The following is an 11,655-nucleotide window of genomic DNA, read 5'->3' as shown; positions in this document are numbered from 1 at the left end:
CCCCTGCTTCTCTCCAACTCTAGCCGCCACCACCCCCCAGCCCCAGGTTTGATCCCACTGTGTTAGGAGTGTCTTGTCCGGCTCTGCCCCCCTCACCGACCTGGGGGCAGAGTCCGGGTAATTTCCGGGTTCCTGCATCTCTGGGTTCAAGGTCGGGCACACGATATGCCTACGTGCTCACTGACGGGTATAGCTAGATGTGGGCCCCAACCCCTCCTCTATTCTGCCCCAGCCGCCCTGGCCTGGGGGAAGGGGCATCACCTGGGCCGGGGGCTGTGGGGGCCGAGGGCGCCACCCACACACTCTCGCCGTTCTCTTTATCCGCCTCCACGTATCCTGGAACAGAGAGGGCGGCCTGGAGGGGGCGCGGTGGCCGGGGCCTAGCCCAAGGGGATCCCCGTCGGGGCGGGGGCGGGAGTGGCGCGGACTGGGCCCCCAGCTCCCCGAGGCTGCAACCCACCTAGCACCTTCTCGTAGTCCTCGTCCAGCAGGAAGGGCACCAGCTCCTTATTGGTGTGCGTCACGAAATAGCTGACCACGGCGTCCAGTGACAGGCAGGAGAACTGGGGGCGGGTGGGGGGCGCGGTCAGGAAGCGGGAAATGGGCGGGGTGGGGGTGCCTCACCAGTCCGTTTAGCCTCCCGGGTCCCGACCAGGCCCATGGCTCACCGGCTCCTCCACGTCGATCACGTACGTGGGCCCCTCGTGCTTCACCCTGTAATGCCGGATCACCGGCGAGCTGCGAGGCCAAGAGGAGACGAGCGGGGACTAGGCTCAGGCTCGCAGTCTGACCCTTGGGAGGGCCCTGCCCCGTGTCCTGACCCCGCCCACTGAGGAACAGTCCCGACTGACTCCACCCCCAGGGGAAGCCCTGCCCCGAGTCCTGACCCCGCCCAGGAGGACCAGGCCCTACTGACTCCACCCCCAAGGAAGGCCCCGCCCCATGCGTTGACCCCGCCCAGCAGGAACAGCCCTCGACTGACTCCACCCCCCGAGAAAACCCCGCCTCGTATCCTGGCCCTGCCCCCAGGGAGGATCAGGCCCGACTGGCTCCACCCCCAAGATTCGCCCCACCCGAGTTCTGAATTCTCCCCACGTTAAAATCTAGCCCCAGGCTCTGACACCACTCCCAATGTGGCTCCGACTAGAGACTTATTCAGCCACCAAGGAAGACCCTGGTCAGGACTCCGCTTATAGGGTTGATTCTGTCCCCTGGATGTGACTCTGGACCCCATTCCCAGAGAAGGGCTCTGGCTCCGCCCCCAGGACCTGCCCCTCACCATCTGACTCCGCCCACAGGCTGACTAGCTTTCAGGGCCGGCTTCGCTCCTGTCTCTGACCACGCCCCATGGTTGACCACGCCTCCCACTCAGGGCTCCGTCGCCGTCCTTGCGCACCCGTTGAGCATCTGGCGGGTAGTGACCGACACGCCGCCGGCGCCGCCCCCGCTGGGCCGCAGCAACAGGTTCCCGCACTCTGGGTAGCGCTCCAGGAGTAGCTGCGCCTCCAGTCGGCTCGCCTTCAAGAAGCACCTGCAGCAGGTCGCGTCACCCACTCGGAGACAGGTCCCGCCTCTGGAGGCCCCGCCCACGCGACACATGACCCGGCCCCATGCACATGGCCCACCCCACCCTGAGAACTTGTCCTGCCCCCAGTCCAGGCTCCGCCTCTGGAGACCCAGCCCCGCCATAATCCCGCCTCCTCCCGCCCCAGACAGCCCCCACAAAGAACCTAGACCAGCCCCTGGGAACCCAGCCCCACCTCTAGGCATCTAGATCCATTCCCGGAGACCCAGCCCCACCCACAAGTACCTGGACTCGCCTCCTGAGAGGCTTTTCTGCCCTCAGCGTGGGACCTCACCCCGCCCCAGCCCGGATGCAGTCCTGTCTTCAACCCTAGACCCAACTCCGAGTGGCCCTGCTCACTGACCACCCCAGCCCCACACCCCACACTCTGCCCCCATCCCCATCCCCTCAGGCCAGGCAGGCCACTCACGAGGGCTTCTCGAGAGCTCGGCGCGCCTCCTCTTTGTCCCGGGCCTCCGCCATCATGTACAGGTGTCCGGGCAGCAGGGTCAGGTTGGATGGGACACGGAGCTGAGAGGAGATCGGGACATAGCGACTGCGCCCAGCCATCAGGGGACGGGCAGGCTGTGCCCATGTCACAGAGGGGTAAACTGAGGCCAGAGTGAGGAACTGGAATGGGAACCTGGGTCTGGGGGCTCCAGAGCCGCCTGAGACCTCAGGGGCAGAGAGAGCTTCCAGAAAGGGATTCGAAGAAAAAAGAGAGTGCTTTGGTGATGGGGAGGAGGGACAGAGGAGATGCTAGAGTCGAGGGTCTCAAACTCAGTAACCTGCAGGGGCCAAGCAGGGAATAAAAGAGTAAAAGCAAAACCAGGAATGCAGACTAAAACGCATGGTGTTTAAACGATGGCAGCTAATTTAAAATGTTTTAGCACTTTGTTGGCAAGACAAAAAATGTTTGTGGCTATACTTGGCCCATGGTCCGCCAGTTTGAGACCTGTGAGCTATACTCTAGACGGTTGTTTGGGGAGTGAAGGATGGAAATGAAGAGGATCGCTGAGTCCTTGTGGGGGAGGAAGGGAGGGGGCGGTCACTCTCACCTCCACCACAGTCAAGATGAAGCCTTTCCAAATCTCCCTAGACTCCAGGCTATCCACCTAAGGGAGAGAAAGAAAAGGAGAGTCCATGCAGATGAGCCTCAGTCTACTCATCTGTGAAATGGGGGTGTGGAATAATAGTTCCTGTTTCAGAGTAGTTTTGAAGATTAAATGTTAGCATAGGTTGATTTAGGATGGTGTTTGTGTATATGAAGTCCTTAGTAAGTATGAACTATTATTATTTTTAATGTTACATTAACATAGAAAAATTAACCATAGACACTGCAGCATAGGAGCTAAGAGCACCCCCAAAAATTAACCTTTTATGGTCTAAACCCTCATGGGGCTCCCACCTCACTGGGGTAAAAGCCCAAGTCCTCCCTGCAGCCCACAGGGCCCCGTACAACCTGCCCTGTCCCCTCCCTACCTTCCCCTTCTCCTCTCTCCCTCTCGCTCACTCCGCTCCAGCCACATGGGCCTCCTCACTGTTCCTCTAACTCACCAGGCCTGGTCCTGCCTCAGGGCCTTCGCACGGGCTGTTCCCTCAGCTGAAGCACTTTTCCACAAATATCCACACTGCGGCTCCCTCACCGTGCCTGATCACACTATTTAACACTGCAATCCCATCCCCTTCCCCTTTTCCCTAGCACTTGTCTCCCTGGCATTTGCCGCCATCTGACGCTGTACATGGTAAACATTTATATTGTTTATGGTGCGCCTCCCCCACTAGACTAGGAATTTTTGATTGTCTTCTTCACTGCTGTGTCCCCCAGCAACTAGAACAGCATTTGGCAAACAGTAGGTGCTCAATAAATATTTACTGGAAGACTGAATGTTGGTGCTAATGATCCTTGTGGCTCAGATCTTTTCAGGGCACTTTATACCTATTGGAGCCCTGGTGGCGCAGTGGTTAAGAGCTCAGCTGCTAACCAAAAGGTAGGGCAATTCGAATCCACCAGCTGCTCCTTGGAAACCCTATGGGGGCAGTTCTACTCTGTCCCATAAGGTTGCTATGAGTTGGAATCGACTCAGTGTCAATAGTGTGGTTTGGTTTTTATATCTATTATCCCATTTTTCAGTTGAGGAAACTGAGGCCCAGAGAGGTTGAGTGACTTGTCCAAGGTCACCATGCCATCCTGGTGTGTGTCCAATGGTTGGCACGATGGAGACGGAGCTTCTTCCAGCAGCCCCCAAGGGACTTACCTTGAACTTGATCTCCTGGTTCCAGAGGACCAAGCTGAAGTGGATTCCAGGGTCATGCAAGTTCCTCCGGGGAGCCTCATCTGTGAGCTTCACAAATCCTCCCAGGTCTACCTTGTCCACGTGCTGGGGGACACAGAGGCAGGAGGTCTGTACACCATGCCATGGCCCTTCAGTCCCCCTGAAGTCACAGCTGCTAGCTTGACTGCACCGCCCACATTCTCTGCTTGGTCCCTGGGGTCAAGGGAGAACCACTTCCTCAACCCCCATTCTCATCCTTACCTGGAAGTCCCGATTGCTATTGTAGAAATAAAGAGTTAAACCCTGGAGGCCTGCCCAGAACTTCCTGTAATCCTGGGGACCAGAGGCAGAGAAAGAGAAGGAGGTGAGGTGGCAAAACCAGGTACTTCCAACAACCTTACCCCTACCTCAGGGCCTTTGCACTGACTGTTCTCTATACCTGGATACTCTTCCTCCAGTTCTGGACATAGGTACCTTCATCACTTGCTTTGGGTTTTTGATCAAATGTTGCCTTCTCAGAGGCCCTCCCGCTTCCGCTTATGACCCTGCAGCTGGAGGATTTGTTATCCTCCAAGGAAAGCCCAGAAGGGAACCTTGATTGAATGGGGAACCTGAAGCAGCCTCCCAATCTGTGGGAGTGGGTGGGGTTCAGGACTAAATTGAGCTAACTGGCTTTATGGTGTTCCATCCATCCACCCTCTCACCCATCCACCCATCCACCCACCCATCCATGCATCCACCAACCCATCCATCCAGCCATCTGTCCTTCCGTCCTTCCATCCATCCATCCATCCATCCATCCATCCACCCACCCACTCATCCATCCATCCACCCATCCACACCCCCACCCATCCACTCACCCATCCTTCCATTCACTCACCCATCCTTCCATCCACCCATCCATCCATCCATTAATATATATTGGCATCTCCTAGGTGCCAGGTTCTGGGCTAGATGCTGAGTCTACAGTCTCTGAATTTCACAAAGTTCTGGACACTAGAAGTTCTGCAGATTCAAGATTTCCCCCAGGGTTCTAAAATCCAAATGTCTTAAGTCTCTGGAGGTCCAAGGGGCTGGTTCAGCTCAGGTTGTAGGATCGTAGGGTTTGTTCACCCAGTAGTCCCTAAGCACTTACTCTGTACCTAGTTCTGTTGTGGAAAAAAGGATGAGTGGGACACAGTCTCTGTTTTCTAAATAGATCAAGTTCTAAATGCATTCTTATGACTAAAATCCTGCAGGCAAGAGAAACTAGGGTCCCCTAGGGAGGGACGAAGTCTGGGCCATGAAATCACAGAGGAGGACAGAGGTACTGCAACTGGGGAAATCTGGGAAGACTTCCTGAAGGAGGAGCCACTTTAATTAGACTATAATGATAATGAGGATGGTACTTATGTTGACAGCTGCCATCCATCAATCCATCTATCCACCCATTCATCTATTCATCCATCCATCCACACATCCATCCAACCATCTGCCCATCCATCCATCTGCCCATCCATCCACCCATTCACACATTCACACATCCATCCATCCATCCATCCACTCACCTATCCCTCCATCCATCCACACATCCATCCATCCATCAATCTATCCACAATCCACCCATCCACCCATCCATGTATCCATCTGGACACGCGTATACACATTTAACAAACATTTACAGAGTGCCTACTGTATGCCAGGCACTGTTCCAGGCACTGGGGATACAGCAATAACTGATTAAACTCAATATGGTTAAACGCTTGGCTCATGAAGTCAGATCTGCTTCATCATATATCAGCCATGTACCATTGGGCAAGTTATTTAAGCTCTCCGTGCCTCAGTTTCCTCATCTATAAAATGGTGCGGTTATTATCAACTCCTTAACCGATTATTAACAACTGCAGAAGTGTCATGAGAATTCAGCGCATTCATACACGTAAAGTGTTGGTGTTTGCTCTGAGCCAGGTCCTGAGCCTGCTAAGAACAACCCCTCTCCTGTACCTGTGGCTGCAGCCCCATTCTGCCCATTCCATAACAGAGGAAACTGAGGCTCAAAGACTTAGTATCACTTTTATAAGGCCTTGGCGTGAGGACAGTATGGAGCAGGGGTTTGAACCAGAGTCTCTCGCACTGGGGGGCTATGATCTTTTTAACCACTGAGATCTACTGCCCCTAGATGCTTTGATGGTTGGGGAGGGTTCAGAGGTGCGGAAGCAGAGGGCAAAGCGTTCTGGGTGGGGGGAACTGAAGTGTGGAAGGCGTGGAGCTGGGCAGGGAAAAGCAGGGAGTGGTCGATGTAGGCTGTATCAGAAGATGAGTATGGGGGTGGGGAGGAAGGAAAAGTGGGGCATTAAGGGAAAGCGAGGAGCAGGGACCAAGCACACACACGCGCACGCGCGCACACACACACACACACACACACACACACACACACACTGGTCCCAGGGTCAGTATCTGGTCCTCCGAATGTGCCCCAGCAGCACTCACTGTCTCCACATACACCCTGTCCCCCTTGATCCCTGTGGCCAAGGTTCGTGGAGTCACTTCTGGGCTGGGACAGTGGGAGGAGGGACAGGACTCAGAGAATTCCCCATTTCCTGGAGGAAGTGCCTGGTCTTGTTTGTATCTTAGTGACAGAAAGAGAGCTGAAGCAGAGAGAAAGACAAAAACAGGGGTGAAGAGAGAGAGGTAAAGACAGAGGGACAGACAGAAATGAGATAGACAAATGGCTGAGACAGAGACAGAGAGAGAGACAGAGATAGACACAAATAATTGAGACAGACAGACAGACAAAGATTGAGACAGACATAAATGATTGAGATAGAGACAGACAGATGGAGACGGGCAGAGAGACACAGAGAAAGAGATCAAATCTGAGGAGGAGACACGCAGAGACAGACACACACAGAGAGACAGAGACAGACAGAGGGACGGATCCCTTTCCAGCCCCTATGCGTGTCCTGGTGCATCCAGGCCCCTCCTTGGCCTGGTAGGAGACATGGCTCACAGAGGTGCCACACCTGTGCTCCCCAGCCCGTCTTATGTCTTACCCGGTCTCGGGGCCCCTTCTTCTCCAGAAAGTTCTCATAGTAGTGCAAAGGCACGATGCCCTTGGGCTTGGGGGCCCGAGGCGGGCTCAGGGCCGAGGCCATGGCCAGCCGGCCAGAGTCTTTGGCCAGCGCCTCGCTCCAGTGGGTGCCCCAGCTGGATCGGGAAGCAGAGAAACAGGTATCCGGGGAATTCCTCTGCTCTGTCAGCCAGTCAGGCTGTGAGCTCTCTCCCCTGCCAGGACTGGGCGGGGGCAGGGGCTGGGCCCCAGCAGGGCAGGGATCCAGGGAAATCCCTGCTTCTCTGCTCTCCTGGGGAGCTCCCCACTGGAGGAATGTAATGGAGGAGGGATGGCTGGGAGACAGGAGGGAGGAAGCCCCAGGTGGAGGGACCGCCTCAGCAAATGCTTGGAGGGAAGAAAGAGGAAGTCTGGTGCCAGAGCAGGGAGGGGATGTGGACAGAAAGGAGGACAAAACATCCAAAAACAATGGCCACCGAGTTGACCCCAACTCTTGGCGACCCCATGTATGTCAGAGTGAAACTATGCTCCACTGAGTTTTCAATGGCTGATTTTTTGGAAGTAGGATGCCAGGCCTTTCTTCCTAGGGGCCTCTGGGTGGATTTGAACCTCCAACATTTCGGTCAGCAGCCGAGTGCGTTCACTGTTTGCATCACCCAGGGACCCCAAGCTGAGGTAGCACCCCTGTATTCTGAGTTTGCTGAGGGTTTTTATGATGAATGGAGGTTGATTTTTTTCCCTTTTTTGAAAAATTTATTTTATTTTTTCGTTGTTGAGAATATACCCAGAGGAACATACACCAATTCAGCAATTTTTTTTTTCTGCTTCCTTTTTTTTTTCTTAAATTATGCTTTAGGTGAAAGTTTACAGCTCCAGTGAATTTCTCATACAAAAATTTATACACACACACAATGCTGGGGAAGCCAGCACAACTTGTACAAGGAAAGGTCATGGAAGCTCCATAGACACATCCAAACTCCCTGAGGGACCAAAAAAAAAAAATTGATACACATACTGTTTTGTGACATGAGTTGCAATTCTCACAATGTGACAGCATCCTTCCGCTTTCCACCCCAGGTTTCCCGTGTCCATTCAACCAGCTCCTGTCCCTTCCTGTCTTCTCATCCTGCCTCCAGACAGGAGCCACCCATTTGGTCTCGTGTATCTGATTGAACTAAGAAGCACACTCCTCATGTCTATTATTTTTTGTTTTACAGTCCTGTCCAATCTTTGTCTGAAGAGTGGGCTTCGAAAACGCTTTCAGTTCTGGGTTAACAGAGCATCCGGGGGCCATAGTTTTGGGGGTTCCTCCAGTCTCTGTCAGGCCATTGAGAGATTGCAATTCAGCAATTTCTCCACGTACAGTTCGGTGACATGGATTACATCCTTCAAGTCGTACAACCATTCTCACCCTCCTTTTCTGAACTGTTCCCCCTCCATTAACCAACTGATGGCCCCCTAACCTCCACGGGTGTTGAATTTTGTCAAAGGCTTTGTCTTCATCAATGGATATGATTATGTCTCTTCTCTAGCTTGTGTATTTGTTTTCTGCTGCTACCTTAACAAATTAGGACAAATGTTGTGGCTTAAAGCAATGCAAATTATTACTGGATAGTTCTGCAGGTTAGAAGGGCTACATAGGTCTCAGTGGGCTGAAAACCAGGTATTGGTGGGGCTGCAGTCCTTTCTTGAGGCTCTGGAGGTGAACCTATTTCCTTGTCTGTTCCAGCTGCTAGAGGCCGCCCACATTCCTTGGCTCATAGCCCCCTTCCTCCCTCTTCAAAACAGTGGGGGTCAAGTCCTTCTCAGATAAAATCACTCTCTCTTTTTCCGTCTCTCTCTTCCATTCGAAGGACCTTTGTGACTTCAGAGGTCCCTGGATGGTGCAGTTTGCCCTGGACTACTAACCTAAAGGTTGGCAGTTCTCTCTAAAATCTACGGGAAAATCCAACATTTCTACAACAAAAAGACAAATAATCCAATTTAAAAATGGGCAAAGGCTATGAACACACATTTCACCAAAGAAGACATTCAAGCGGCTAGCAGATATATGAGGAAATGCTCTCGATCACTCGCCTTAGAGAAATGCAAATCAAAACCACAATGAGATACCATCTCACCCCGACATTACTGGCACGAATCAAAACAACAGAAAATAACAAATGTTGGAGAGGTTGTAGGGAGATTGAAACTCTTTTGCACCGCTAATGGGAATGCAAAATGGTACAACCGCTTTGGAAAACAATATAGTGCTTCCTTAAAAAGCAGAAATAGAAATACCATATGATCCAGCAATGCCACTCCTAGGAATATATTCTAGAGAAATAAGAGCCGTCACACGAATAGACATAGGCACATTCATGTTCACTGCAGCATTGTTCACAATAGCAGAAAGATGGAAACAACCTAGATGCCCATCAACAGATGAATGGATAAACAAACTATGGTCCATGCACACAAACTGCAACGATAAAGAACAATGATGAATCTGCGAAGCATCTCACAACATGGATGAATCTGGAGAGCATTATGCTGAGTGTAATAAGTCAATCACAAAAGGACAAATACCATATGAGACCACTACTATATAAACTCATGAAAAGGTTTACACACAAAAAGTAACAATCTTTGATGGTTACGAGGGAGGGGAGGGGTGGGGATGGAAAAACATTAAATAGACAATAGATAAGTGGTCACTCTGGTGAAGGGTAAGAGGGTATGCAATACTGGGGAAGCCAGCACAGCTTGTCCAAGGCAAGATCACTGGAAGCTCCATAGACACGTCCAAACTCCCTGAGGGAGCAAATTACTGGGCTGAGGGCTGTGGAGGCCATGGTCTTGGGGAACATCGAGCTCAACTGACATAACATAGTTTATAAAGAAAATGTTCTACATTCAACTTTAGTTCATAGCATCGGAGGTCTTAAAAGCTTGTAAGCGGCCATCTAAGATACTCCACTGGTCTCACACTGCCTGGATCAAGGGAGAATGAAGAAAACCAAAGACACAAGGGAAAGATTAGTTTGAACGACTAATGGACCACAAGTACCATGGTCTCCACCAGACTGAGTCCAGCACAACTAGATGGTGCCCGGCTACCACCACCAACTGCTCTGACAGGGATGACAATAGAGGGTCCCGGACAGAGCTGGAGAAAAATGTAGAACACAATTCTAACTCACAAAAAAAGACCGTACTTACTGGCCTGACAGAGACTGGAGAAACCCCGAGAGTATGGCCCCCGGACACCCTTTTAGCTCAGTAATGAAGTCACTCCTGAGGTTCACCCTTCTGCTGAAGATTAGACAGGCCCATAAAACAAGACAAGATTAAAGGGGTGCACCAGCCCAGGGGCAAGGACAAGAGGGCAGGAGGGACAGGAAAGCTGGTGATGGGGAACCCAAGGTCGAAAAGGGGAGAGTGTTGACATGTTGTGGGGTTGGCAATCAATGTCACAAAACAATATGTGTACTAATTGTTTAATGAGAAGCTAGTTTGTTCTGTAAACCTTCATCTAAAGGACAATTTAAAAAAAACCTTAAAAAAAAAGATACACACTGGCTGCAACAATAGACTCAAGCATAGAAAAAAAAAAACCTCTGAGTAAACGAAGAAACCTGTTTAGTTCAGTGTTTTCTTATCTGGTCTCAGCACCTGTTTTATGAAGAAAATGTACTAACATCCTCAGAACTAATGTTCCAAAGAATGTGCTTTAAAAAAAAAAACATTGCTTTACTGGAAAGATTAGATAGGAACTTTAGGGGGCAGTATGTTACTGGAGGAGGAACAATTCAGAAAAAGAGGGTGAGAATGGTCTCAAAGAATGTAATCCATGTCACTAAATGGTCCGTGTAGAAACTATTGAATTGGTGTACGTTTTGCTGTGTATATTCTCAACAACAATGACAAAATAAATAAAATTATAGATGTGTTTTAAAAAACTAAAATAAAGGTTGATGGTTCAAACTCATCCAGTTGTGCCACAGAAGAAAGGCCTGGCAATCTGCTTCCATAAAGACTACAGCCAACAAAACCCTATGGAGCAGTTCTACTCTGTAACACATAGGGTTGCCATGAGTCGGAATCAACTTCACAGCAACAGGTTTTTTTTTTTTTTTAGTGATGACACTGGGCCCACCTGAATAATCCAGGATAATCTATTTTAAGGTCGGCTGATTAGCAACCTTGACTCTATTTACAATCTTAAATCCCCTTTGCCACACAGCCTAACATATTCACGGGTCCCAGGCATTAGGATGTGGGCATCTTTTTGGAACCATTATTCTTCCTACCCCAGCCTGTTAAATATGGCCAACTACATTGACTGATTTTTAATATTAACCCAGCCTTTTATCAGCGGAATAAACCTCACTTGGTCATGACGTATAATTCTTTTACACATCGCTGAATTCTATTTCCTAATAGAATTAAGGATTTTTGCATGTTTTCATGGGGGACATGGTCTGCAGTTTTTTGTTTTTCTTTTTAATACAATCCCATATGTTATAGAGTAGAACTCCTCCATAGGGTTTTCTTGGCTAGTCCTTATGGAAGCAGATCACCAGGCCTTTCTTCTGTGGCACCACTGGGTGGGTTTATCTGGCTTCACTATCAGGGTAATACTAGCTTCATAAAATGAATTGGAGAGCATTCCCACCTCTTCAATTTTCTGGATGAGATCATGTGAAATTCATGTTAATTCTTCTTTATACATTTGACAGTTTGTTCAATGAAACTGTGCCTGGAGATGTCTTTGTTGTGAATTT

The 11,655-nt window shown here is 50.5% G+C and overlaps 2 protein-coding genes across 2 annotated transcripts in view; one reads left to right on the top strand and one right to left on the bottom strand.

Annotated features, from left to right (window-relative positions):
* The window catches only part of STAP2 (signal transducing adaptor family member 2), a 9,245-nt gene extending 2,271 nt beyond the window's left edge, over positions 1–6,974 (bottom strand). Inside the window, exons 1-9 of the mRNA XM_004378455.2 lie at positions 6,873–6,974; positions 4,102–4,173; positions 3,823–3,945; positions 2,623–2,679; positions 1,995–2,095; positions 1,397–1,531; positions 669–738; positions 461–563; positions 262–336 (exon numbers count right to left, since the gene is read on the bottom strand). Of these exons, the coding sequence (XP_004378512.1) occupies positions 262–336; positions 461–563; positions 669–738; positions 1,397–1,531; positions 1,995–2,095; positions 2,623–2,679; positions 3,823–3,945; positions 4,102–4,173; positions 6,873–6,974 (838 nt within the window). The remainder of the gene's footprint in view (positions 1–261; positions 337–460; positions 564–668; positions 739–1,396; positions 1,532–1,994; positions 2,096–2,622; positions 2,680–3,822; positions 3,946–4,101; positions 4,174–6,872) is intronic.
* MPND (MPN domain containing) overlaps positions 6,973–11,655 on the top strand; it is a 16,973-nt gene continuing 12,290 nt past the window's right edge. Inside the window, exon 1 of the mRNA XM_012556122.2 lies at positions 6,973–7,050. Coding sequence (XP_012411576.1) covers positions 6,973–7,050 — 78 coding nt within the window. The remainder of the gene's footprint in view (positions 7,051–11,655) is intronic.

This window comes from Trichechus manatus, unplaced genomic scaffold (genome assembly GCF_000243295.1).
Source record: "Trichechus manatus latirostris isolate Lorelei unplaced genomic scaffold, TriManLat1.0 scaffold00057, whole genome shotgun sequence".
In the NCBI taxonomy this organism is placed as follows: domain Eukaryota; kingdom Metazoa; phylum Chordata; class Mammalia; order Sirenia; family Trichechidae; genus Trichechus; species Trichechus manatus.
This window is presented reverse-complemented; position numbering and strand designations above follow the sequence as displayed.